This window comes from Lipophrys pholis (genome assembly GCF_963383615.2).
Source record: "Lipophrys pholis genome assembly, chromosome: 17".
Lineage (NCBI taxonomy): Eukaryota > Metazoa > Chordata > Actinopteri > Blenniiformes > Blenniidae > Lipophrys > Lipophrys pholis.
The window spans coordinates 15,254,025-15,280,258 of record NC_137643.1 but is presented as its reverse complement, the minus strand read 5'-3'; the positions used below and the strand labels follow the sequence as shown (position 1 = coordinate 15,280,258).

The window sequence follows — 26,234 nt, the reverse complement described above, 5'->3', positions numbered from 1 at the left end:
GGCTTAACGCTAAATGCAGATGCATGTGCATATGCGATGCCTTTCCAAGCTAAATTAAAGCAGGGATCAACACCCCTACTTTGTATAGAGCTGTTTATATGTAGGAAAGACAGCGTAAAGTTGTTCTAAATTACAGAATAATTCAGTGCGTATTGCCTCTTAATACCCGTTTTATATGGAAATGAGAGCTTTGTTTATCTGTGTTTTCCACCGATGTAGTTAAAATCTGTTCTCTTGATTCAACAGAAAAAAATAGCTCTGGTTTATATACATACAGATTTTAATTGTAATATCACATTGGTTTTGGGGTAACCAGTACATTGGGGAATTGGATTGGAAGAAGGTTTGTTTAAACATACAAATGAATGCATGTCCATCAACAGCTGTGTATGGTTTAACAACAGCCTCTATGAGTCATGAGTGACCAGCCACTAACCAATATGTATGAAGGCAAAAACAGCCTCTTTGAGGTCAGACAAGCCAAAACAGCCTCCAGGCACGTCGTGTATATAAATAAAAAAAACAAAAACATATTGCAATAATTTACAGGGTGGCCTTATCAGTTTGGTTATTGTCTCAAGCAAGAGAACATTAGGCCAAGGCAAATTGGTAAAAGTGTCTCATTTTATCCTGCTGCACCTCACAAGCATTCCTCAGTCCCTCTGTTTCTTTCACTGTTAGATGATTAGATGATAAAATGTCCCCCTGCTGATTGAATCCAGAGACGGATAACCTCGCCTTCAGCAAGGTAAGACTCTCCCCGGGGCGCTCAGTATGTGTGTTAGTGTGTTGTCGAAGGCGAGCCGAGTCTTACAATAGGAATAACGAGGCTCTAATTAGTCCCGTTCCGATTGCAAACATGCCTATAAGCCATCCTAAAGAGAAATTATTATGTAATTTAGCAAACTAGGAGACAAACTACAATGTCTCAGTTTATCTATGCACACCTTTACATTGTTTGAATTTAATTACGTTAAAATAAATCCTCTGGTAGCAGAGATGAGCTAAAATAATTAAGAAAGCTTCAATAAGATCACATTCCCATTGCCGTTTTAGGAAGGAAAAACAAAGCATCTGTCTCTGTTGCCCACAGTCTCACACAAATTCATGTCAATTCACGCACGCTTACATTTTGCCATGTTTTCAGTGTGTCCAAGGATTGTCTGTCTATCTTTCATGTATGACTGACCACATACTTGTACATGGATGTCCTAACATTGTCAAAAGTTTTACATACCCACAAACTCACACATGCACACACGTCTGTGCATGTTCAGGCAATAATGGGCAGCATGTAAACTGAAGTTCAAGGAGCCACGCTTTCCAGACACATGGGGGGATGTCTAAAATCCACATCAAAAGACTGGATTTCTGTCAGGAATTACAAATCTTTTGATGGAGGGTTTTAAGAGCCTTCTTTGAACTGCTTATTTTTTTATTATTATTTTTTTTAAATTAATTAAAGGCTAACACGCAAAAAAAACACATTCAAATCATGAATTCTCTGTCAAGCAGTGACCTCCCTGCAGTGGTTTAAAAAGACGTAATAACAAGACAAACTTTTCTTGTCTGTTTGTCACTCCGGGGCGAACAAGCAAAGTGACTAAATCTTTTCTTTTGTTATTTCAGCATTGGACGTACCACCGTGTCTGTTAGACATCGGTGCCATTGTGTCTGGTTTTACATCGGAAACATTATTCTCTACGCGTGTGCTCATAAGTAATGCATTAAAAAACACATTTCCATAATAAGACAGAGCCTTAATCCTACCTTGCCGGACGTCTCTGGGTGCGATGGCAATTGCATCGTTGGAATGAAGTTCAGTGACACAGCAGTCATCAGGAACCACTGAACCGTTGCTGAAACTGTGCGGCGTCTCAGGCAGCAGCGGAATAGGCGGCGCCATGATGTTGTGATTTGGGCAAATACAGCCCGTCTGGGTCATCCCACAACCATCTCCGTCCGATACCTCCGCACCGCCATTGTGATCCGAGCGCAGGCACTCCTCAAACCATCGGCAAAGCACGCCACAGGTAAACTGACTGGAGTTCTCATTGTTGATGAGTAGCACCTCTACCAGTCTCAGCTCCAGTAATTCCTTAGTTACCTGAGGCTCATTCACGGCCGGATGCTTAGTGAGACACAGCTGGACAAAGTTCTTATCAAACTGTAGGAATGAGTAAGGTCCATCTGAGTTGGATTGGCTGCCACAGAGATCAACTACCTCCTGATCCCTGCCCGCGGTTGTCTGTAACTGAAGAGGACAGCTTTGATTGGCCAGGTGGTGGTCGAGGGAAAGAAGCATGGGGGAGTGTGTCCGGCAGATGACGGGGTGGCGGGTGAACCGGAGATATAGGGAGTACTTGGTGGGATCTGGGTTTTCCAGGGACCATGAGCAACCCGGTGCTCTGGAGGGAAAGAGCTCCCTTAGGGAGAAAGAGCCATAGAGCACCCCAGCTACAAGGCTGGAGCATGGTGAGGAGATCGGCGAGGGGGCCCCCTCCGCCCCGGTGCTGGAGGCACTGTCTGCAGCCCCATAGGCGGCCTGAGCCAGGGCAGAGAGAGGAGCGAGAAGGAGGGCAGACACGGCAGCCAGGGCCCAAGCCACAGCCAGGAGAGAGGACAGCACAGACAGACACACCCCACCAGCAGTGTTCATCCTATGACATTCGTCCTGCAGGCAGAGAGAAAAGAGAGCAGGAGATCGGGTCAGACATTAGACATATTTTGTAACATCTTTAAAGACAACCTCACAAAATCAACATGACACAGTCAAAAAGAAGAATTTCAATACATTGTGGGAGGCGAGACTGACGAATCAAGTCAGGTTGGATATGTTTTTGGACAGATTTCTCCCTCGCCTCAGACTACACTGTTACCGTCTTTAAGGCAGCGGTTCTCACAAAGTTCTTCAAACACACACACACACACACACACACACACACACACACACACACACACACACACACACACACACACACACACACACACACACACACACAAGCACTGTCAAAAACACAAACACTACCCTGCTGGGCTGGATTAAAAGGGTTGATGACTTGGCTGTTGAGACATGCACTGTGGGCCGTGCTCTACCCTTTCCTGCTGATAGGCACACATAAACACACACACGCAGTCACGCGAATGCACAAATGCATGCATGCACGTACACACACATTATTGCCTGCTGAGCAGCTCCCCCAAGGCTCTGGCAAACTATTACCATCACCGACACAGTGAGGGTCCGCCAACAGTCTGATTTTGACTCACACTACGCGCACACATTGCAGACTGAAAAGAGCCAAAAAAAAAAAACACCACTCCATATACAGTATTTTAGCTTGAAACTACTTCAGTAAGCGCTATAGCTTTGTACACTCAGTGTGTCTGCTCCATCACCTGAGACTTTCGAGTACTTCTGCATAAATGTAGTTTGAGTAGGATGTGTGGGATATGGGAAATGTTCACACCACTCTGCCAGTAACCTGATAGCATAACACCCAGACAAGTTTCTCTGAAACAACTGCTTTGAAATTAGACAAAGCCTTTATGCACTCAATACTTTTTTTAGAGAATATTATCCTGTAAAAATGTAGCAAAATTTTTCAAAGACACCGGACAGTTCCATCGAGAAGAAGAAGAAGAAAAAAAAAAGAAATCGGAAATGAGAAATGACAACACCTGGGTAATTGCATGGGGAGGCATTATGCGGTGTGATCTACAATAAAGAGGTGTGATCTACAATAAAGAAAAAGGCTAAAAAAAACAACAACCTCGGTAGACAATGTCCATGGTTAATGGAAATTGCTCATCTTCAGAGTTACCACCGAGGGTGCTCCTCTAAGGCTTGGTACTGAACTTGTAAAATTTCCATTGTGATCTTCTTTGACTCATAATTCCTTTTTTTTTTTTTTTTCATGTGTTTTCGCTCTACGCCAGAGACCGTTATTAAAGTTGTGATGGGGAGTTATGTAAAAGTGTAAAAAGGGTATAGCATAAGCAGTCTGAAAGCACTTTATACTTTTACTCATTGTCACCCATCCGCGTCCTAATGGTGAGCCACTGACCATGACCTCTCATTGGGGAAGAATCTGGGATTTGCTGGCTTGCCTAAACAACACACTGGCACAAAGACAGGCAAAGCTAGGACCAGACAGTTCACAATCATTGGGAGACAACCTACTTCAGCCCCTGAGACACATGAAATCTGCTATGTACTTATACGTCACAGCTATACATGATCTTACAGTATCTGTTGACCTGAGCTCTATAGTGTTGGGTTGAACCCTCATCCTGCCGTGTCCATTGTCCCAATAGAAATGAACTTGCATGGCAGTTGGTGTGTGATTGTGTGTGTGGGTGAATGCGACTAACAAAGTAAAGTGCGTTGAGATGCTAAAGCAATGTGGTGTATTTGCTAAATCGATTTACCATTCAAAGCTTGTTAAATACATTCAAATTGTCATTTTACTCAATAAGTCCTTAACTTTAAATCATTATCATATAGATTTAGTTTTTTTTTTTTTATCTTTCAGCACAAGTAATAATCCATACAGAGCTTAATTCCAATACTGAGCAGGCTGCAGGGTAATTTCGAGAGAACATAGGTCAAAGCTTTCCTCCCCTCAAGGCTATATTTCAGTAATAGCTAAAAGAGCCTGTTTTATATACAGTATCAATCCACTCCTGCTAATGTAGGTTAATCTATTCACTAACTGGTGAGCATTTCCTTTCTTGCAATTGTCAAGGCTAGGTATCTTAAGGAATGTATATGTCCTTGAGCTCAATAGAAAAATATCTCAGGAGAAACAAGCAGTCTTGGTAGCAGCACTAAAGAGGCCTGACCTCTGTTATCTTTCCCTCAGGGCTGTAAAACTGCAGTTTAATATTCGTCTCAGTGTATAAATAGGTTCAAACTTTTTTTTTTTAAATGTATAGAACAAATAAATGCACAATCAAATTGAAGGAATTTCAGATTTTTGAAGGTAAAATGCACCATAGTCTCGACCAACGCGACTAAATGTGTTTCTGTGCTAAATGTGTGCGTGTGTGCCTTCAGAGCACCTCCACATCCCTAAGGCCGAGATTGATGAAACGCAGCGGTCGCCTGTACTTCACAGGATTTATGTAAGTCTGCTAAGGCTCTGCAGCGCTTGAGACGGGGACCACAAGGTCTAGGGTGAGACAAGAGACTATGCTTACCTCACCATGTAAAGAGGTGACCCCCATGAGGTGGGAAAAGGGGGTAAGAGACACTTGTGCTCATCGGTGTGAAGTGTTAATGAGGGCTAAAACTGCATGAAAGGCAGACAAATGGAGGGTAACAAAGCAGCGGAGATGATGGAGGTGATGTTCGAGGGAGGAGCGCAATGATTTATCCAGAATCTGTGAAATGTGTCCAAATTGTGCCACATTCAGCATAGGAAGAATAATCTCCTTTGGGGTTTTAGACAGTCTGCTGATGCTAACTCAGAGTGATGTACAGTGCATACAATGTTTTACTGTTCTGTTCAAGGGCGATTCACCTAATGCGCAATCTTTCTGATGGACTATAAATCTGCTTCTCTGGGGTCAGAGGAAGGGCTCTAGCAACTACTACTCCGCCCTGCTGTGCAGAGTAAATAGTAGTTGACTTTCAAAAAAGAATATGTAAGAGCATTACTCCGCGCTGTGAATTTAGGCAGAATGAAGGCTAAAAAAAAAAAAAGGAGCACATTTGATTCACAAAGAATATTTCAATAGGGACTTTCCCTCTACTTATTTACATGTTTTTAGTTCAACTAAAAGACAGTCGTGGGCATGTAGAGGTTATGACCCTCGTCTCACAGCTCTGTGGAGTTTACACGTTCTTCCTCCCATGAGCTGCTCTCGACTTTCTCAGACAATCGAAAGACGTGAACGTCGGTGTAAATTAGTGAAACTGAAGCCCCGTTTACACAACAACAATTTCAAGTGAAAACAGAAACATTTCACTGCACTTCGGGTGTCCGCTTAGATCACCACGGTGCTCGGGAGTGGCTCCCAAGGTGGAATTTTGGGAAAAAAAGCTCCAACTTCGTCTCGCGCGATTTGTTCAAAGAGCCAGTCGGGTTGGCTCAGCTCCATCTCCCTGCAACAATACATTGGGTAAAGTAGCTGTAGAGATGAATTGAGGGACAACACAACATATGCACACACGTGTGACCACGCAATATATTGTGCAGTGTAATGGTCACAGTCAACTCCAGAAGAAAAAATGACGAGGTGAAGAAATGTTCACCTAAGATCTGATTGTGAGTTACCATTTTAAGAGAGTGAAATGGGGCTTTTGTCATCTCTTCAGATGACGCCCTTTTACAGTTTAAGCTCGGTTTTCTATCGCATAGTTCTCACCTATTTTATTTATTTTTTATTTATGTGGGACGGCGTGACATGAAGAGGTTTTAAACGTCACTGGCTGGAGTTTGCGGTGACACTTTGACAAATGTGTGGCACAGTTGGGCCGGGAGAAGGTTAATGTAGCATGTTGTGAAATATGCCCAAGGACATCATGCTGTCTGGCATATGATGGGGTTATAGACTCTGCCGTTCGAACATGCTCCCTTGCTTTCAGACAAATACAGCACGAGATAACATCCATAGTGACTGCACCGCAGCCAGTGACACATGTCCCACTAACAATGTGTCACTGAACTGTTAAATCCCCCCCCCCCCCAAAAAAAAAAAATTCTGTGTCACCATAATGAATCTGGCCATATAACCAAGCTGAATTTGAAACAGCCTGGCTCGTGTGCAGATGTGAAGAAACAAATTTGAATTCTTATACATTTGGATTTATTATGCCGCAAATCAAAGTGTATCTCATTAGGGATTAATCTAAAGGGACGACAGACAGAATTATAGCGCAAGCCATGCATAGGTAAAAACCTTACACACATTTTACGGATGAAAAGAAGTCAAAAGCGTTAAGCAAATTGTTTTTGGGACAATGAACAATGAATATTCATGGACTCACAGTCTGTGCAAGAGTAGGCCCTAAAGTGCTGTCTTCATGAGGCCATTCTGTCCCACTCCACTCTAAAACAGCACTTTACTGTGGGCATCCATAAATATTCATTAGCTTTGATGTCTTCCTTCCCCCTTCCACCTTGACATTAATGTTATCACCAAGGATGGCAAAATATGTATATCCCTCACTCCCTGTCTCTCTGCCTGTCTTCCTTCTGCCTCTCCTCTCGGCTCCGTCTTCATTCTTTAATGCCACGAAGTGACAATATGACTCATCTGATTTTTGTCCTCGCCACGAACCGCACGCAAGACAGAATAGCGCCGGGACAGTGGTTTTAAAATATCACAGCACTCAAAGTATCGTTGTGCTCGATTAAGGTACTATTTCACAGAGTCTTTATACGGCGGTGCAATGTCAGCTCAAAGTTTTGGGCTTTTGTCTTCAGTGCTGCAGTACTATGTAGCAGCGGAATGGAGCGACAGTCCTTTTCTTTTTTTTTTTAAAAGCAAACACTAAATTTAAGACATTTTAAGCCTTAATCTCCTCTACATGTTTTGAGTCTTCGAATAGGCTGTCGGATAAAAGAATGTTTGTATCTATTACTTCCACACAGTGGGACCCGGTACTTTCTCCCTGATGGTACAATCAAATACAAGCCATCACCAATTATATTTATTTTTTCTTCCGCCTGTTTCCGGGAGACACACAATGTGGGTACATTGCAAAGCTTAACCGGCTTCAGTAGCACGCTGTGAAAACCACAAAGAGACACACTGACGATTGACTGAATTATACTGTGTGAAGGGAAAAAAAAACAAAACACAATATGTTCAAAGATCTGATCGTTGGGAAAAGTTATACGAGAGCCATGGTGCAGACGCTCGCTGGGTTCAATCCAGATTTTGGCTGAGTTTACATAAAAATCTAATACTGTAACTTGTTTATTACACTCATAGCTCATCCCTGAAGGTTGATACTGGTCTTGCGATAAAGCAAAAGTGATTTCCTTTGTTTTGCTTTGAGCTCACAATTAAGGAGATCCTATCATGGCCAAACCAGTCCTTTACTGCAAATGATTTTCCCAAGGAGACGAATCTTAACGTCGGGAAGGAAAAGATAAAAAAAATAAAATAATAATAGAAAATACAATAGTCAATGAATCATGTTTAATTTTGAAAGCACTTTTCATAGAAATCCAATGCAGATCAAAGGACATGATTTTCAAAAATCTTCTACAAAGCACGTAAACCGCATTCTCAGGCAAATACATTGTGCATTCAGTTTGCTTGTGCCTTGTGGGTGATTAACTTAAACTATAACCATGAGTGACATCAAGCGCAAACAGGAGCATTCATTAGTTCCTGTTCCCACATGAACGATTTGTTGGTGATGGTATCATTTCAGTGTTTGTTTTGTCCACAATGGAGTGATTGGATCGGCTCCTTACGAGCACAAATGAAATGTGATAGCGTAGAGATGGACTTGTTGGTGGAGGGAGTTACCAAACAGCTCGTGACAGCAAATACATTGGAAATTAGCAAAGAGAGAAGATGAGATGGAAGATGATCTCTCACAAAGTTAAAGTTGCCGGAATTACAAGAGTGACAGTATAATTTCAGGGGGGGGCGGAAATACAATTGTAAGACCTAAGAGGAGGTAGAACACAGAGAATATCTTATAATAAAGTTGGCATATATAGGTTGTGGAGGGCCAGCTGAGGAAATGCCTTTTTACTAGAATACCAGCGGCATCTCTTTTTGATGCAAAGCCAAATTTCACAGTTTTAAACACATTTAAAATAGACATAATCATAAGCAATATTCAGGTGCATTCAACCACAGTGCACCTTGTCCATTAAGCTGTTAGACTTTTAACTGGGCTTTTAGTTGAATATTCGTATGTGTTTATTTAGCTGAGTAAAAATATATCAATTAGTTCTGTCCTTAGGTCATTTATATGATATCATTGGAATTCAGGCATGTTTCCATTTCGTCAGGGGGGTTTATGTGCTCCCAGAGTTGGTGGTAAAGCCTTGAGCAAACTTGAATTCAGCTTATGAGTCTAAAAAAAACAGACACTTGTCGTGTTCAGTAGTCAGCCAATTTTCCGACATGGCAGTAACGTGTGTGTTACTCACACATACACACATCATACAAAACAAGGACAATAATCATAATCAGCAGTAATTGCAGGCCATTTCAGCGAGTTACACTTTTGAAATGCCATGCAAGGCAAGAGAAAAAAACAAAGTCTGGTAATTATTCGAAAAAAAGCTGAGCCGAGGCTTCAGCAATCACGCTACATCCTTTGTTAAGGTAAAAATTAAGTTCACCGATTGGTGTGTGTGGAAGAGCACTCAACCTGATTGAGCCATTTTTTGCACTTAGCTGAGGTGAATTAAACAACAACAAAAAAACTGAAATCAATAAATATGTTGTAATAAAAGCTATTTGTAGATAAAAACAGGTACATTTCTCTTCTATTTCCGATATGAAAAAAAATAAAAAAAGTCTATTTCTTTGTTATAACTAGATTAGATATAAGCAGGTTCAGTTATCCTGCTGCTATATGACCTTAAGTTACATCCTTCTTTGCCTTCAATGATACCAAAGTACACAACGGCAGCCCATTGTGGTGAAGACAACAGTCCAACTGCAATGACAGCGCCAATAGCACAAAACTAAAAAAAATTTATAAAAAATGAAAACAAGCACCAGCTCTGAAGGGGAATTCTACCCATCCATTGCGACTGCCTGCCTCTTCGAGTGACTCCTTCTAGGCTGCACATAACCACCAGACCCATTGTTATTTCCAAAAATATGTTCTCAACTTCTGGAATGTAATATTATCTGGCAACAAATTGCTCTGGCTGGTGAAGTTTGCGAAAGAACATAATCCTGGTAGATTATTTTGTAGCGCTGACAGCGTTTCCTCCTCTGTTTACTCAGGGATCCTTGCAACGGAAGATAAAATGATTTCCACCATGATAAATTCCAGGGTTGTAGAGTCATATATCAAAAGGGCTGCAAACACTTGCACAGTGTTTTGGTACCTGACAAGCCTTCGAACACCCATAGATATGTAATAATTTGAAAGATATTGCCCCCCCCCCCCCCCCCAAAAAAAAAGAAGCAACTAAGTTATGCTGTTTAAAAAGTACCACGGCTGTTTGAATAAAGATGTGTTGCTAAAATTGCATTATGTTATCGCCGAATAAGCATTTGCACGTACTTATTTACCTCCTAGCAACCGACTGGAATGTCACCTTGGACACAACAGTACAGATTAATTTCCATGAGCCTACCTCTGTGAAAAGATATATTTATGCACTAAAACCAAAGCATCTTGCTGTGTTTTTGTTTTGGTTTTTTTTCCCTCCCAGTGAAGTGGAAAATCTCGTGGCCACCAGACTTTACAATATCCGTGGGCAGGGTGCTTGTGTTTTGGGAAATGCATTTCCGGAGAGTTGCGATAAAGAATCATGTCACCCCGTTCTTATCTCCCTTTCCCTTCTTCTCTCTCTCTCTCTCTCTCTGTGAGCACCCACCCTAATCTCCATTTCTTAGTGCAGACATCTAAGTCTGCTGTGGTAGAGAGCAGTATTGTCGGATTTATTGATGTGAAGCATTTTCACTCATTTGCAACCGAGGCTAGAGATCGACATGTCAGAATGTGGTCCATTCTAAAAATCTAAAAAAACACAGGCCACATAACATAATGTATGAATGCTGACTCCATATCAGTGGTGTCTCACCAATTCTTTCCCCCGCCAAATGCCACCCAAGGTTGCCTCTGAAGCCTAATTTATAGTCCATACGCAAATGATACGGGAAGGCTATGCGTTGCCCCGAACCACCTCCATAGAGCGTGGATGCTACACGTACCTCCAATAGCCTCGATCGACACGTTCGGCGCGGCATAGAACCCAAGGGGGAATACACAGACCAGGAGGGCTGTGATTGGTCTGCTCTACTACGTCATGAGCCATGTAAAGAAACGCCACATGTGATCCAGGTGACCGTGTAGTAAATGTAGACTTCTTTTGAGAAGTACTTATAAATTCAAGCATAAACAGCACATATCGCCCAGGGTTCTGACAAAAGGTTTGGTTATGATAGGAAATAAATACTCCTAACGAGTTTCATGAGTTTCATCCAGCTGCTCTGATAAAGCCATTTGAAGCCACTAGTGAACTCATGGAGGAGATTCTGATTTTCTGGTTCACTGGAGTCCCTTTTATGAAAGGCTGCAGACCCTCTCTCCAATCTCGGATTTGCCAAAACTGCTAAAACTACAGTGAAGGGAAAAAAAAAAAAAAAAAACTACAGTGAAGCCAAACACAATCACAGTCAACAATCTGTGCAGTTTCCCAGGTCTGCTCTAAATCCCAAGTATGTACTGTATGTTTGTGCCACACATTTGGAGTGTGATCACTGACTGACAAGTAAAGGAACGTTCTTTTTTTCCCCCTGGAATCCCACAAAAAAAGTGTCAGATGCGCGGCCTGTATTTACTCACATATGCGCACATTCCAGTCTGATCTGTTTCGAGCCTTTCATTTGGATACGATCTTCTGTTTGTAAGCCAATATGAACAACCAATGTTGTTCATCGGATTTAGTTTGGGTGACATTTTAGAAGTCAGTATTCTGTTTGTCCCTTTATCTGGCTCACTCCAGCACACCATCCAGTCAGTGCTTTTCACTTTGCCTTATCAGTTATTCACAAATGGCAGGGAAGCCGAGAGGATCTCACGCTGTGAAAAGAGACAGCAGCACTAAACCCCTCGATCATAGAAAGAGGGCATTTTGTCTCCCAGCTAAGGCACACACGCACTCTAAAAGCGCCTGTGTACCTATACATATTCATGCCGTCGTGTCAGCTTAACATGTGACAACTGCGCTGATTGAAGAACAAGGCATAAATCCTGAGTGTGTGATGAAACTGAGTGAGGATTTAATTAATTAAATATGCTTTATTAAATCAAGGGAAAAGGAGTGGGCCAACAGATGACACACATGGGCTTTAAAGGAAAACAAGCCACCCCGTGTAGCACTGGTGTGTGCGTGCGTGTGTGTGTGTGTGTGTGTGAGAGAGAGAGTGTGTGGAGGCTTGGTCTGTCAGTGCAGCTAAGACAACAGAGGAGTTTGAAGGCACAAAGCCATCAATCATCATTATAACACAGAGAGCCAGCAGCTTACGCCACATTAGCAGCTACAACAGACCCAAACACATTAACTCAATGTACAGCTTTGGGAATTAATCTTGTGAAATGTACTCCCTTCTTTGATAATGTGAGCATTAGAAAAAATATGTTCTTATATGTTTATTTTTCTAAAATAGCCAAAGGATGGAATCAAAGATCCTCAGTCTTTGAGCTGAAGTGGTCACAAATTTTGTTTTAGAAACCCACAGATGGCTTCAAAAAAATAAAAGCTTAAGAGTGATATTTTGACAACCCTACCCCCCACAAAAAAAAACAAAAAACACAAAACTTGTGGACACACCAACATAAAAAAGCAGGATCCTATAAATCAGAGGCGTGAAAGTCATTTTAGTTCAGCCCAGTTTCATCACGAGTGGGTTTGGACTGGTTAAACAGTGCCTCGATTACCTTTAAATATGAACTTCAAAGTTTTTCTTTGTCATGGCGCAGAGTATACATGATCAAAACATCTATACTTTCACAAAAACCATAACTTATAAACATTACTACAATCTCAACATAAAGCCAAAATTTACACTTTCCAGTGCAAAATACAGCAATATGTGCCAAACACTTATCCGATTGCTTTTTGCACGTTTTTACAAACTCACCCCGATCTGAGTAACGAGGAGGTAAGCTTTCAGGGCAAAATCACTGATCACTCTCCTTGGGTCTCAGTATTGCGTTCACAAAGAAAAGAAAAAATGATCAATTACAAATTGCTTGCTGGTTTGGCGGGCCGAATTGAAACCTCTTGGGGCACTAATAAGTGTCTTATCTACTTCACATGTACAAATGTAATGTTGGCAGCCTCAAAGTATGTAAAGCCGCAGCCCCGCCCCCATGCTGTGATCGTGGACGCCACACCAATCAATGAGCTCTGCAGTTTGAACTAATTCAGTGGACGTCGGTGAATTTCCAAAAGCGGCGGATAGAGTTACACTTATGAAGATAAAGAGAGCCATTGCATCCAGACAGAGAGCATTACTTCATATACTTACTTTGTAGAGGATCTTTGAAGAAAGTCAAGCAGCTGGGTAATTTTCAAAGAAACCTAAACGTTAGCTTCGCAAGATCAAACGTCTTTGGGAGCAGGTATTACACCCACACCCGGTGACTAAACTGCTACTAAACTGCAATTTAACTGTTCATAAAATGAAGTCGCACACTGTCATACAAATGCGGAGGAAAAAAAAAAAAAAAGCAATCATCAAAATGAGGGTTGGGATTAATTTTCTTAATAAAGTAAACAAAGCAGCACAACAGGTTTCATGAATATAATATGCGTTTAAGCACTTTGTAAATCAGTGGACTGTGGCTGATGTGGGAAGGATCGCGCTGCAGGTTGAACCTGACATCTTAGCAGAAGCAGGGCACACGGAATTTAAACTAAATACCACAGAGAAGCTATAACTGATTAGCATCCTCATTAATATTCTAACAACAAGCAAGTGTTTAGTCGAGAACAGATGGCTTCATTCATTTGAAAAGGTGTTTTGACATCAGTCTATTAATTGAAGGTTAAACACTAACGGAGAGAGAAGAAGCAGGTTAAAGACGGTCCAGGTAGTAAATAAGCGCTTATGGAGATTTTCACACCTTAAGAGGAATGCATGCATAATCAATATGATAATGTCTGATTACAGTTATGAAAAATTGATTTTAAAATATGAAAATGACCAATCAGTGTTGGCAATGTGAACAACACTATTTTCTATATTTAAAAAAAATACAATATATATAATATGATGGATAAAACATACATTCATGTTACAGCAAAACATAATTTGTCAGTCTTTCTTTAATTACAGAGCAAAAAAAAAAAAAAAATGTCAATACAGTCTATGGAAAAACATTTAAGCTAATTAAATGCCCTGTAGCTTTAAAACACAGATTACTTGCATGAAACATTTATTCAATGTGCCCCAAACCTGAGCTGTAATATTGATCCCATCATTCACGGGGAGATATTGATAACGAGCTTGGTTGATTTCACATTCAATAAATAAGTGATCGTTTGAGTTGAAGACAAATGGATGAGGTGGGAAATGCCTTGTGGTGTGGTAATATGTTTTTTTTTTTTTTTTCTTCTTTCTAATTAGTTTTTTTTGTTGTTGTTGAGAAGTTGTGTTTACGTTGATTGCGAGATGGCCAGTGTTACGCAGAAGAAAACAATGCATTTAGAACTCTCAAGAAAGAACTAAATCGTTACAAAAGTTTTGAAATAAGATGAGTTTATCACAAGAAAAACACATTAGAGACCAAATACAACATGTCAAGGAGTTCTCTTTCAACTCTTTATCCACACGGAGCTGTTGCCTGACAAGAAAGAAATACTGGAAACTAAAGGAGAGATAAAAAAAAATAACGCAAACTGTGTGAGCCATCTTTGAAGACACACGGTGATATTCTTGAACAAAGTGCGTCATGGATGAGTCATGTGGTTTAACAAATTATGAGATCAATATATAGCATATATAAAAATGTAACCACCCTCCAGAATAAGCATGTCACTTGGAAGCAAAGTATTTATGGACAAACTGAGAAGGCACTGCAGTGTTTCCATGTGAGATCTGGATCTCCAGGTTTGACGTAGGAATACACTTGATATTTTTTTTTCCTAAAAGAGACGTGACTAACACGTCTACTGTGCAGGTGGATCTCCAGCTTCGTCTTGCATCCGTGCCATTTGCATGTTTAAAAACTGAACCCCATAATAACAGCAAGAAACAATAAAACAAATAAAGCTGCGGGAGAGTATTCGACTTACAATTAAGCTCTGTTAGCAGAACACAAATAGCTCGAGGGTATCATTACACAACTGAAGCAGCTAATAAGCTAAAACTATTTCTTGGAAAACCGGGTATGGAAATGGTGAAATTGTGCTCCGATCATCAGAGTTCATAACCCTCTGGAATGCCCCAGAATGCTGCTGGGGTGTGTCCACCTGTTACTGACGCACATCAGAAACACCCATGCATCGTCTAGAGCTGTTTTACCCACAGTAGGTAAAACTCATTCTCCTTAAGGCAGTGTTTCAGCTGTATATCATAAAATATGATGATGATATCAACCCCCTACCAAAGGGTTTGAATCCCTCCCCACAATCTGTCGTATCCCTTTCTGACTTTCTCTTCCACGACCGGAACAACAGAAAGTTTCCACCTCTGAGCCTGGGTCTACAGGTTTCTTCCTGTAAAAAGGGAGTTGTTGTTTTGTTCTTTCCACCACCACTTATGCTTGCTCGTGTGGAATTGTTGGGTTTATCTCTTTGAAAGTCCCTTGAAATGACTGTTGTATTTTGCACAACAGAAATAAAATTGGATTAAATTGAAAATATGTGGGATTATGAACAGTTGGAGACTTTTCCAATTGTTTTTATTTTGAATAAATTGCACATAATGGTCTTTAGTTTGTCTATAAAAAGTCTTAGTTTAAAATTGACCCGTAAAATCACCTTCAAAAACTCTCTTGGGTTCAAATATTTTTGCTTCCAAGTGTTTAAGTAATGGCTCTTTAAAAGGTTAATTAACATATTTGGATTATAGGAGCAGATCCACCTCCGCCCAGTCAGCACATGTATTAACAAAATCCTAGACTGGAACCAAACCGAGGGTCTTATCAACGTGAGGCAATTGTGCTAACCATTAAACTGCAGGGTGGAAATCAAATAATTCTGAGACAGCGTGACATGACATGGAATTATATAAAGTGAATTGATCTACTTACTCAAGCTTGGTTACACAACTGGAATGGCAACGACAGAGGACATTAATCAAAATGTTGTGTATCAAAACCAATGCAACTCAACAACGACATCAGAGCTGCATGCTGTGCAACCACTCCTCACCGAGATTAACTTGAAACAATACTCAGATGCGCTCAACTCACAGTATATGATGCTCTCATTTAAATATCCTATAACACGACTGAACAATAAGTTTGATCAAAAACAACACCTTCCAGGTGTTGCTGTATAATTGCCACAGGAATTATTCATCAGGTTCGCGGCTATGTCTGCGGTTAATTGCTCCAAATATTTGATAGCGTGCCTTGGCGAGTCTGGCGTTCGCAGATGTGAAGCATGTGTCAGGTTTGACCTGGCGAACCCCGACACACTCACTCAGACATCCTCGCACCTTTAACCTCGTTGTCACGGTGGGGGAGAGAAAACCTAAATGTCACCATCTGCTGAGTGCTTGAACAAGATCTGATGCAACACGCAGGCGGATTGAAGCTGCGGGCTAAAGCAGACCGTTCTCTTTGCGCACGCAACACGTCGGCATGTGTGTGCGCTCACATCGGCACGACACTGCGCGTGAGTGTGTTGCGTGCGTGACGCAGAGCGGCGTCCAATAAGGCATTTGGAAAAGAGCCGCATGCGATTGTGGTGGGCCTTGAGGGAATCTGGGCTTCATTGTGAAATTCGAGAATCACAGACTGAAGAAGAGGGTGATCGGCTTCCCTCCGCACTGTATCCCTGCCAGCAGATCAGCTTACACCAGCTTTTTTCTCCTTTTCTTTTTTTTTTTTTTCTCCTCAAGACTACACAGATATATACGGAGGGTGGCGGCACAGCAGCACAAAAGAAAAAACAACAACAAGTGACGCAGGAAAAAACACAGACAGAGTACTTGGATTGAAACTTGACATGAAGTTCGAAGAACCTAATATAACAGATTGAGCTAAAGCTTACTCCAATGTGAAATCGGAAAACGCAACTCGGTCAGCACATAAAGAACGATCTGAAATTACCGCTGTAGAAAATAGTTTCATTTTATGAAAAAATACTTTCTCATTAATGCTCGCTATAGTTTGCTGAACCTCAATGACAAACAATTTGAAAATAAATTGCTTCCAACTTTCTTAAAAGAGAATGTGCTTATTTATCGATGTGATTTCCTCCCACAGTCTTGGGGATTTGCAAGAAAACATACTTTTTGAGACAGAAACGCGTCTGTAAAGAAAGGAAGAGGACATGAAGCACATGGAGTACGTATGATTTCTATTGCAGGTGGAACAAAATGTACAAGAGTAAGTACTGAGAATTAAATTGATCAATCTACACAGATTAGACATCCACGTCCTCTGCAACAAGGTGAGAAGTGATTACTTTTAAAGGCAAATATATGAAAAAGAAATCGATTTCTGCACAAAAAGAAGGACAGCTGTGCAGCTGTGACCCGATTCCATCAGCTGTGTGGGTAGTGAATTAGATTTGGGATTAAAATTAAGCACACCAATGCTTTCCATGAAAAGCAAAGTCATCTGGATCAAGTGTGGAGGGCATCAAAAAAACATTATAAATTCTAAAACTGAGTTGATCTGCAAACTGTATGTTAAAAAAAAGACTATGTCACACAAAGCAAAATTTATCACACATCCATCCATCTTTTATACAGCTTAATCCTATTTAGGATTGCAGGCAGCTGCAGGCCAGTGAGTATGGGTGAAGGCAGGGCACATGCTGGACACGTCACAAGTCATCACACAAAGTATCGTTCAAATTCACAAGTTGGTTTGCTATTACAGGTCACTCTCAAGTATAAAACTACCAAAGAGAAGATGCACTGGGAGTTCTGACACTCTGAAGGCTGCAATTGCTGTTATTGTCCAACTAATCGTGCATGGGCAAAATGACTACTTACTACGGCTGTGGTCCACATGTGCAGTATTAGCGTTTCAAAAAGTTGCATTTCCCCTGTTTAAACAGAGTTAAGAGTGGTTCCAAGCACTGTTGCTGTGTAAACGGACACCCAAAACGCAATGAAAGTGTCCGTTCTCACTAAAAAAGAGACACCAGTTAACCTCTAATGCATGGTTTCAGACTGTGGGAGGATAAGGACATCATGCAAACTCTAGTCTCCATGATGTCCCAGTTTAAAGGTCCCATATTAAGCAAAAATAACCTTATAATAGCTTTCTAACAGTGGTATGTGTCCACGTAGCCTGTGTATGAGGCCCAAGAAGTTAAGAAAGTTGCCAGCTCCCTTACTTGCTTGCTCCACTTTTTAGTGAACGTGTGCTCATACGGGCGAATCAGAGATTTTCCCTTCATGACGTCACCTTGGAGAAATAACCACTCCCCCCGGTAGCGGACGCTCCCTTTGACCCTCCTAAAGGCTTCTAAAATTACGAGTGGTCACCATGTTATCTCCTTGCAAACACTACTGGAAAACAGACACAGCTCATTAGAATTTAAGGTACAGCCACAGGCAGTCTGTTCTTAGAAGAGCTCACGAGAGGGACTTTTAGACTGGCTGAAGTTCACCAAGGCTGGGTGTCAGGACTGTATACTTTGAATAAAAGGTTGTTGGACATCTGACGGCGATTTGAAATTGTTGAAAAACTGTTTAATGTGGGACCTTTAAAGGGAAATGTGATGTCTGTGCTCGTGTAGCAGACATCAAATCTCATGAGAAACCATTCATCATATTCCTATTCACTCACTCAAAATATCTATGAATAAAAGGAACCTGTTTATGCTAACAAAGAGCCTTCGCCAACCCTGCGTGTTGTGTTAGTGTGTATGTGACTGTAAATCACGATCGTGGAGCGAGATCAGTGTTTTTCGGACAACCCTATTCACATGCCATCACGCCGAAGCACACCCACTCGTGGTCATGTGGACATCAGAGAACATCTTAAAAATGGGCATATCCGGCATCTGCATGCATGCACATATTACATGAATATATGAATAATAAATGGAATGACAGGAAAGGCTGAGCTTGTAGAAGAGCAGAAATGAACCTGAATCATGGTTTGCCCTACTTCGATCGCCTTCTTCACTCTCGGTGGGGTATGGGTAGAAAAGTACTCGGCTTATGGCAATACAAAAAAGGTATATGATATAACTAACAAACACTAATCAGTGATTCAGGATCACAAGCCAAAATCAAAAAAAGAAGCAACACTTTATTGTGTGTGTGTGTGTGTGTGTGTGTGTGTGTGTGTGTGTGTGTGTGTGTGTGTGTGTGTGTGTGTGTGTGTGTGTGTGTGTGTGTGTGTGTGTGTGTGTGTGTGTGTGTGTGTGTGTGCGCGTCGAAGTTGGTTATCTCCCAATCTCTTCTCTTTATGTAACATCTCTTCCCTCTCTCGCTGCAGTGAAGCAGATCAGGCTCTCCCTCCCTCTTTGAAGTGTTGCCAAGCAGGGTATTTATTTCATTATCTCTTCTCTCTCTCTCTCTCTCTCTCTCTCTCTTTCTCTCTCTTTCCTCTCCTTGTTTTTTTAGGGCTCAGTATCAAGGAGAAGACAGGATCCAAGGCAGAGAAAGCTGACGCTGCAGGTACAGGCCGACTCTGGTATGGGTGTTAGTGTTGATGTGATCCTCACATCTTTATGTGAACGCTATGTTCTTTAAAATGAAAAAAAACCCGAAAAAAACAACCTAAAAGACCTTATGAAATGACCACTGTCTTTGTTTATCAAGACCCTATTGATCATCAACAATTACCAAACATGTATGGCATTATGGCTGAAGTGAGTTTTAACACATATTCCAAGCTATACAGTATGTGTGTGTGACATACTGAGATGGCGGAAAGCTGGGAATTCATTGAGGGCACATGAATGGTGTGAGCATCCATCATGTCGGTACTGATCTGCCCCGAGACCTCGACGGCGACAAGAATTCACCCAGCGTGAGCATGTGTGCGTGACCTCTCACCTGATGCCTGTTTGACATATAATGCACACTGAGGCTGAGGGCCGAGGGGTCAAACTTGACCATGCCCGCAGTGCGGCTGTAGCACCCGGAAGGTCACGGAGGTGAGCTGACTTTCAACACTCCGGTATTGACCAGGTGCAGGGTATGTCCATAACTGTGACTCTATTCAAGGACTGCATTTGTGGAAGTAAGTGGCCTTCTCGGCCTTTGAAAAAAGCATCCTCTGAAGACTGGGTCGTCCATGGGGTGAAGGTGATGCAATGAGACGGTCTGCTGAGGGTTATTTTTACCGTGGCGACTTTTGCATCATTTCCGTGGAATGAGAGAGATGTTAAAATAGAGATGGTGACAGCTTTGCTCCAGAATACTCCTGAGAGACAGCGTTTCGCAAAATCGTTCACTTTGGACTATGACAGTCGACGTATACGAGCTTGCACAGGATACACTCTGCGGATCCTTCATTGTTTTGAAAGGTGACGATACATTCGAAGCTGCATTGAGGAGCCATCGAAATTGGATTACTTTTTCACAGTTCGACTGACTATTATCGATCGTCAAAAGCAACTGACAAAAGCTTCTGAACTTTGACAGAGTTTACAAACACATACACTGATCGTAAAGTTTCAAAATCTGGGAAACAACAGCTGTCTGTGGAAGATTGTTGTATATTACATATAAAAAGATACTATAACCGTGCATCGTGTCTGACGCTACTAGAACAGCCATGACCTTTAGAGGTGACATATACCAAACCCCGAGAGATGCCTGAAGGTATAAGGCGCCATTATATTAGCAGCACACCTTGTGAGTCTAGGAATTTGTAAGGTAAGTCTTTCAAAGATCACATTTTTTTTTCCTTTCTTCTTTTTTTCTTTATCTGCTGCATTCCACTAACTGGAACATGTGAGTCAACACCTCAGACTCTGTCATGTCCCTCAAAGTATTTTCAAGTCATTTTTCCAGGCGTGTAATGTACATTATGTGACTCAAATAGGCCAGTGCTATTAGGAGATATTGTTGCCATGAAGGATTGTGGTCTACAACATTGTTATAGTCGGGACAAAATAAATTAAAAAAAAATAATTGTCCAAAGTGTCCTCCTTCTCTTCGTTCAATTCTTTGGAGATAACGCTCCTCTAAATTCATGATGCACATGAATCTCTCCATGCAAATGACGCAAAGACAACATAATCCATCAGCACAAACCACATCCTTCCATTGCTCCATAGTACAATCCTTCTTTTGGATCATATGTCAGCTTGGGCAGTGTGGACAATCTGCAGCCCCACAGGAGACGCTGGGAGGTACTGTTTGTTCAGACACTTTTCTAACATAGCCAGCATCAGCTTTCACGTAATATAGAATAAAGTGCCTCTTTTGTGGAAATAACCTTTGCTCTTTTCATGCATCAGTGAGCCTTGGCTGCCTATGACTGTCGCTGGGTCACCAGTTGTAATGCTTTGGACTATTTTCTACCAAAAGCATCCCACCTGATCCACTCGGATCCAATCATCTGCACATCACAATGTGGCTCTACCAGGCGTTAAGACATTGCTAGACTTGTTTCAAACACATTACAGACTAAAATAATGATAATATAATGCATTTCATCTAAGATGTGAATGGAAGATTATGCAACTCGCAGTGGCAGATCAGTGCATATATTGAGAATTATTTAGCAAGTACTTTATCATGAAACTCTGGTCAATCGTACAACTATTTATTCTCAAATCTAACAGGGTCAGTGATGTTTTGCTCATCCATCCATTTTCTCCCGCTTGTCCGTTTCGTGTCACCCAGATCACATTGCACCGATTAAGAACCTTTTCCTGCAGGTGGTGAGCCCACGGGTAGATATTTTTATAGATAGCATTAAATATGAAGTGCAATCTCCTGTTGGACTGTATATAAGAAAGAACAAAGCAATCAAAAGTAAAATGTCATCAAAATAGTTCAGTCACAGATATAGTTAAGTGACGTTTAACTGTTCTTGTTTAAAAGAAAAGCTAAATGTATGACGTTGCATTACCAGTGGTTTGCAAGTGAGATAAAATCAGGATTTGACTATTATTACTAGTTACTTATTTAAAAAGTATTAGAGGTACTTTATAAGTTAGTGAAAATAAAAAAGTGAAAGGTTACTCAGGAAAGTAACAATTGCATTACTTTTGCCACCCTTTATGCTGGACCCTTTAAAGGGAATTCATTCATTCACATTTACATTTAATGGTTGTTATGGCACTATTTTACTGGTCCAGCCCCCTCAATGTGAAATTCGACTTCATGTGGCTCATGAACTAAAATGTGTTTAACACCCCTGTTTCAAAAGTTCTCAGCATTTGAAAGAAGCAGATAAATTAACTAATGTCAATAGGATGAAGATATCTCTTCTAAAAGTAAGAAAATGTTATGCTATGCAATGTTGCTAATAATAATCTGAACACAGTCTAATGTCATGAAAATAGACAGCTAAAGTTAGTTCCACAAGTTGATCTTCTTCGACTCCACGGCTCTACAAGATTCCTCCTGGATTCAAGCTGCTTTTAAAAGTTGTGTTATAATTGCGATTTACTTAATCGCATCACTTAATTCCTCATTCCTAACCCTGGAAAAAGCGGTCTGAAGTATGCAGGTGTGACTTTAGCTTCCCAGAGAAAAATTAATCGAAAGTGATCCTCTCGACAACCAGCACTTTGAGGAAGTCAAATAAAACCTTTAATTTGAGTCACTTCACCGCCTTCAGGTGCTGTAAATAAAACTGCTGTGTTTGACATGCCGGATCATAACAGATATAAGCAAAGTTGCTGTCATGCTCGTCTAAAGGAGTTACCCAAATGAAGTCAGATCAAGACAAGCACTTGTAGGTGCGTCCGTTGCATCCGAAGTTGAGTCCCCATCTTCACGGTTTTAATTCTAAAACAAGGTCGGGATTAAAATGGATTGACGTCAGAGACCTGACAGTATGATGTAAGTGAGAACCCGTTCAAAAAATAAAAAAATTCCAGATTTAATGTGGAACGACTGAAAATCTTGTTACTGAACTTGTGGTGTTCATGTTTTCACTTTAACTGACAAATGTTGTGTTACTTTGGTGGAGAAAATAGCCTCTAGGTGTATGACACCTTTCCAAAACTAATTAATAAAATGAAGGCTTTATTTGTTACCTTCTCAAAAGGTGACGCTTTGGGGTTATGTTTTACTCACAAGAGAAGAATGCCGTGCAAAATCTCCCTGAAATAGAGAAAAGTTTGATTATTGTTGTGCGTGTCTCAAGCCCTAAGTGAAACGATTGGTTCCATTACTAGTTACTCCGGCTGCATGCCAGTCCAGGTCTCCTACTGACCATTTGAGCGAACACATATTCAGTCACCCATACTGCGCTCCGTGTCTCAGTCCATGCCTGCTCATGTCACGCACCATCCATCCTCGTCTCCTTTACTAATACTGACTTCGTGCCCTCACTCTCATTATCACCCATCTTGCCTGCATCACCCCTCAATTCAGTTTTTCCTGCTTTTTTTTTGTTTTTGCTTTTTTTTACCTCAATTCTCTTATGTTCATCGTCCTCTCAAAATCTGACAGCTGCCGAAAGGAGAAAAAAAAAAAAAAAAAGCTGCTCTCGTCTCCTTCCAACCTTCCCTCTCGGGTAGGGCTGAGTATACCTCTTCTTTATTTATCCAGACCTGTCTTTCACTGGGATATATTTCTTGTCTGCTTCACTTCTTTTCCTCGCCTCACGCACTGACAGATATATAGAGAGAGCGATGGAAAAGAGACAGGCACCTTAAATGTAGAGAAAGGAGACGGTGAGACAAAGGAAGGAAAACATGTTCCCATTTTGCATTAAAGGTGAACTCTTCATCGGGGGAAAGCAGACTGGAATTTAGGTGAAATCTGATGAAAGTAGATTGCATATGCTGATTCCTAACTAAGACTCGGCGAAGAGCAGAAATGGGCTGAAAACCCCCAAAATATTGTCACATACACACACTTGTTTTCCCAAACACACCTTGAAAATCTCTGGATTATTTGCTGGCAGTAACTTAATTCTGGCAACGTTTCTTTTTTATTCAGACAATTTGTTTCATGGGTGACTCAAAGCTGTTAAATTTCATCCTGATGAGCACATGAGTCACAGTCTGATAAAGCAGACGTCCTCTTTTCTGACGTCTCTGCACGTCTACATTGGTGAATGTGATGCATGCCCAAAGCCATACCCAAATCACTGACATGGAACAGAAAGGAAGCAAATGGTACATAAATAAAGAAGAGGAAAGAAGAACAGATGCAATTCCAAGCAAGACTGAAAATTGACAAAAGCTTTGAGTTACAGACTGACATTAGCATGCTGACATGGATATACATTAACTCATCTTCTGTATCCACTATATGCAGGCTAGGAGAGGCCGAATTGATCACTGTTGTTTCAGGTGAATTGGGCAAAAGGCGAGTACACCATGTACAGTTCACTCATGCATTATATGGATAACACAAGCTGCTATTCCACGGACCACGACTAATCCAATTAGAAGCCGAGCCTATTAAATCCCATCAAGAAAACACTTCTATATGATTAGATGGGGCCGAACCGATTGGACTGGAGGAGGTGTAACCCTGTGAACACCTATGATCTGCTTAAAGATTGATTTCCACTGTCGAGGAAACTAGTGTGTTTCCCTGGTGTTACAGTTTCAAAACAAAGACAACCCACTTCAATATTTGGGTGGACAAATCTATCTCCAATACTGGCAGGCCTCCAGGTAAAGCTGGATGTGAGATCATGCATGCAGGTCACAAACGGCCAGCTTCACTAGTGCAACATATTATGGGATTGATGGACGAACTGAATCACTCGATGAAGCCACCGATCAGTGTTCATGTAAACAGGACAACCTGATCTCTTAATCGAAAAAGGATTCAATGGGACTGACACAGTGAGACCATCAATCAACCAACATATTTGCACCTATTGAGAGTTACCAGGTCACCGTGGATGCGTGTCTTTAACTGAGGAAATAAAGTTTTGAAAGCATTGCGGGCCCAACACAGAAAGGCCTCAGAGCCATTTTCCTTGGTTTGACTTCAAATGTTCAGTTGACGTTGAATGGGAATGATAACAGCCTCTATATAACAAATATGTGGCACTAGATGAAGATTTGCGTGATAAAATTGTAGAATTTCCAGATTGCCAGAGTCATGCAAGTCTTTCCTAACTTGCAGGAGTGAAAAAAATGCCGACACATTTCACCAAAACATCACAGTCATCACAGGCTGTAAGAGTCATCCTCTTGGGAACATTGATGTTTGCATGAAATTTATTGGGAATCCATACAAGAGGATTTAGGATATTTCACACTGAACCACATCTGCTGGGCTCCAAACAGAGAGACAGGCTCTACTGTCCCCCTTGAGATAAAAATTTATTGGGTTCATGCAAAACACAAGTAGATGAGATAAAAGATTTGGCACTGAAAGAAACGGCAAGCATAAAAGGGAAATGTGACATTAAGAGGAGGGGGAAAAAAACCTGATGAAATATCTGTCCAATCAATGAACTCAAAGCTACAAAAAGTGTTTCAGTCTTGCTTTTGATGAAGAGAGGCATTAATAAGTATGGTTGTTTGTTTTGAAGCAAAGAGGAAATTGCCCTGCCAAACCACTTATGCTGCTGTTGGTGCTCAATCAAGCAAGGACTATTGAAATGCAAATGTTAATGACAGCGGCTGAGGACAATCATTCTCATGCAGACAGACTCAGTGTCTGGATATTTGGACACAAAGAGACAAGCAAAATTTGTCTGACAAATCAAAATAAACAAATGCACTAAATCTGACATGAACCCCCCAGTATGGATCTCCTTTATCCCCGACGCATTTCGGATTATTTGAAAAACAAGAGCACAGCTTCCTTGCAAAACAGAAAACAGAGATGGTGTTCCGGTGTCCTCGAGACATAACTTTTGTAAAAACCTACATATTACAGCAAAGCCGGGGGTGTTTAGACATAATTCTAAAACTAGAGACTGCCAAAAGCTGAGTTCACTCAGAAGTCAGACAGAAAAATGTTCATGCCAGCTGAGTCAATCTGAAAAAGCGAAACAAAAGCGACGACAAAAAACAACAACAATGTGCATAAATAAGTGAAGTTGAAAGAAGTCATTGATGTGAAACTGCTGCACAGATAAAAATGTAATCGTTGTGATTGTAAACTCAACATTTCTTTACTGCAAACATAGTTTACTACACATTGCTGCCCCAAAAAACAAGTCCTACATCTTGTTAATCACTGCAGTCATGTCATTAGTGGCTCGTACCACATCGGCACACATGGTCTGAGGAGTCAGTCTCAAGTTCAATTGCTGGCAAGAGTGA

The 26,234-nt window shown here is 41.1% G+C and overlaps 1 protein-coding gene across 1 annotated transcript in view; it reads right to left on the bottom strand.

Moving 5' to 3' along the window:
• The window catches only part of LOC308122837 (adhesion G protein-coupled receptor B2-like), a 117,848-nt gene that overhangs the window by 40,611 nt on the left and 51,003 nt on the right, over positions 1-26,234 (bottom strand). The window contains exon 2 of the mRNA XM_080484963.1: positions 1,771-2,674. Coding sequence (XP_080341089.1) covers positions 1,771-2,659 — 889 coding nt within the window. The 5' untranslated portion in view covers positions 2,660-2,674. The remainder of the gene's footprint in view (positions 1-1,770; positions 2,675-26,234) is intronic.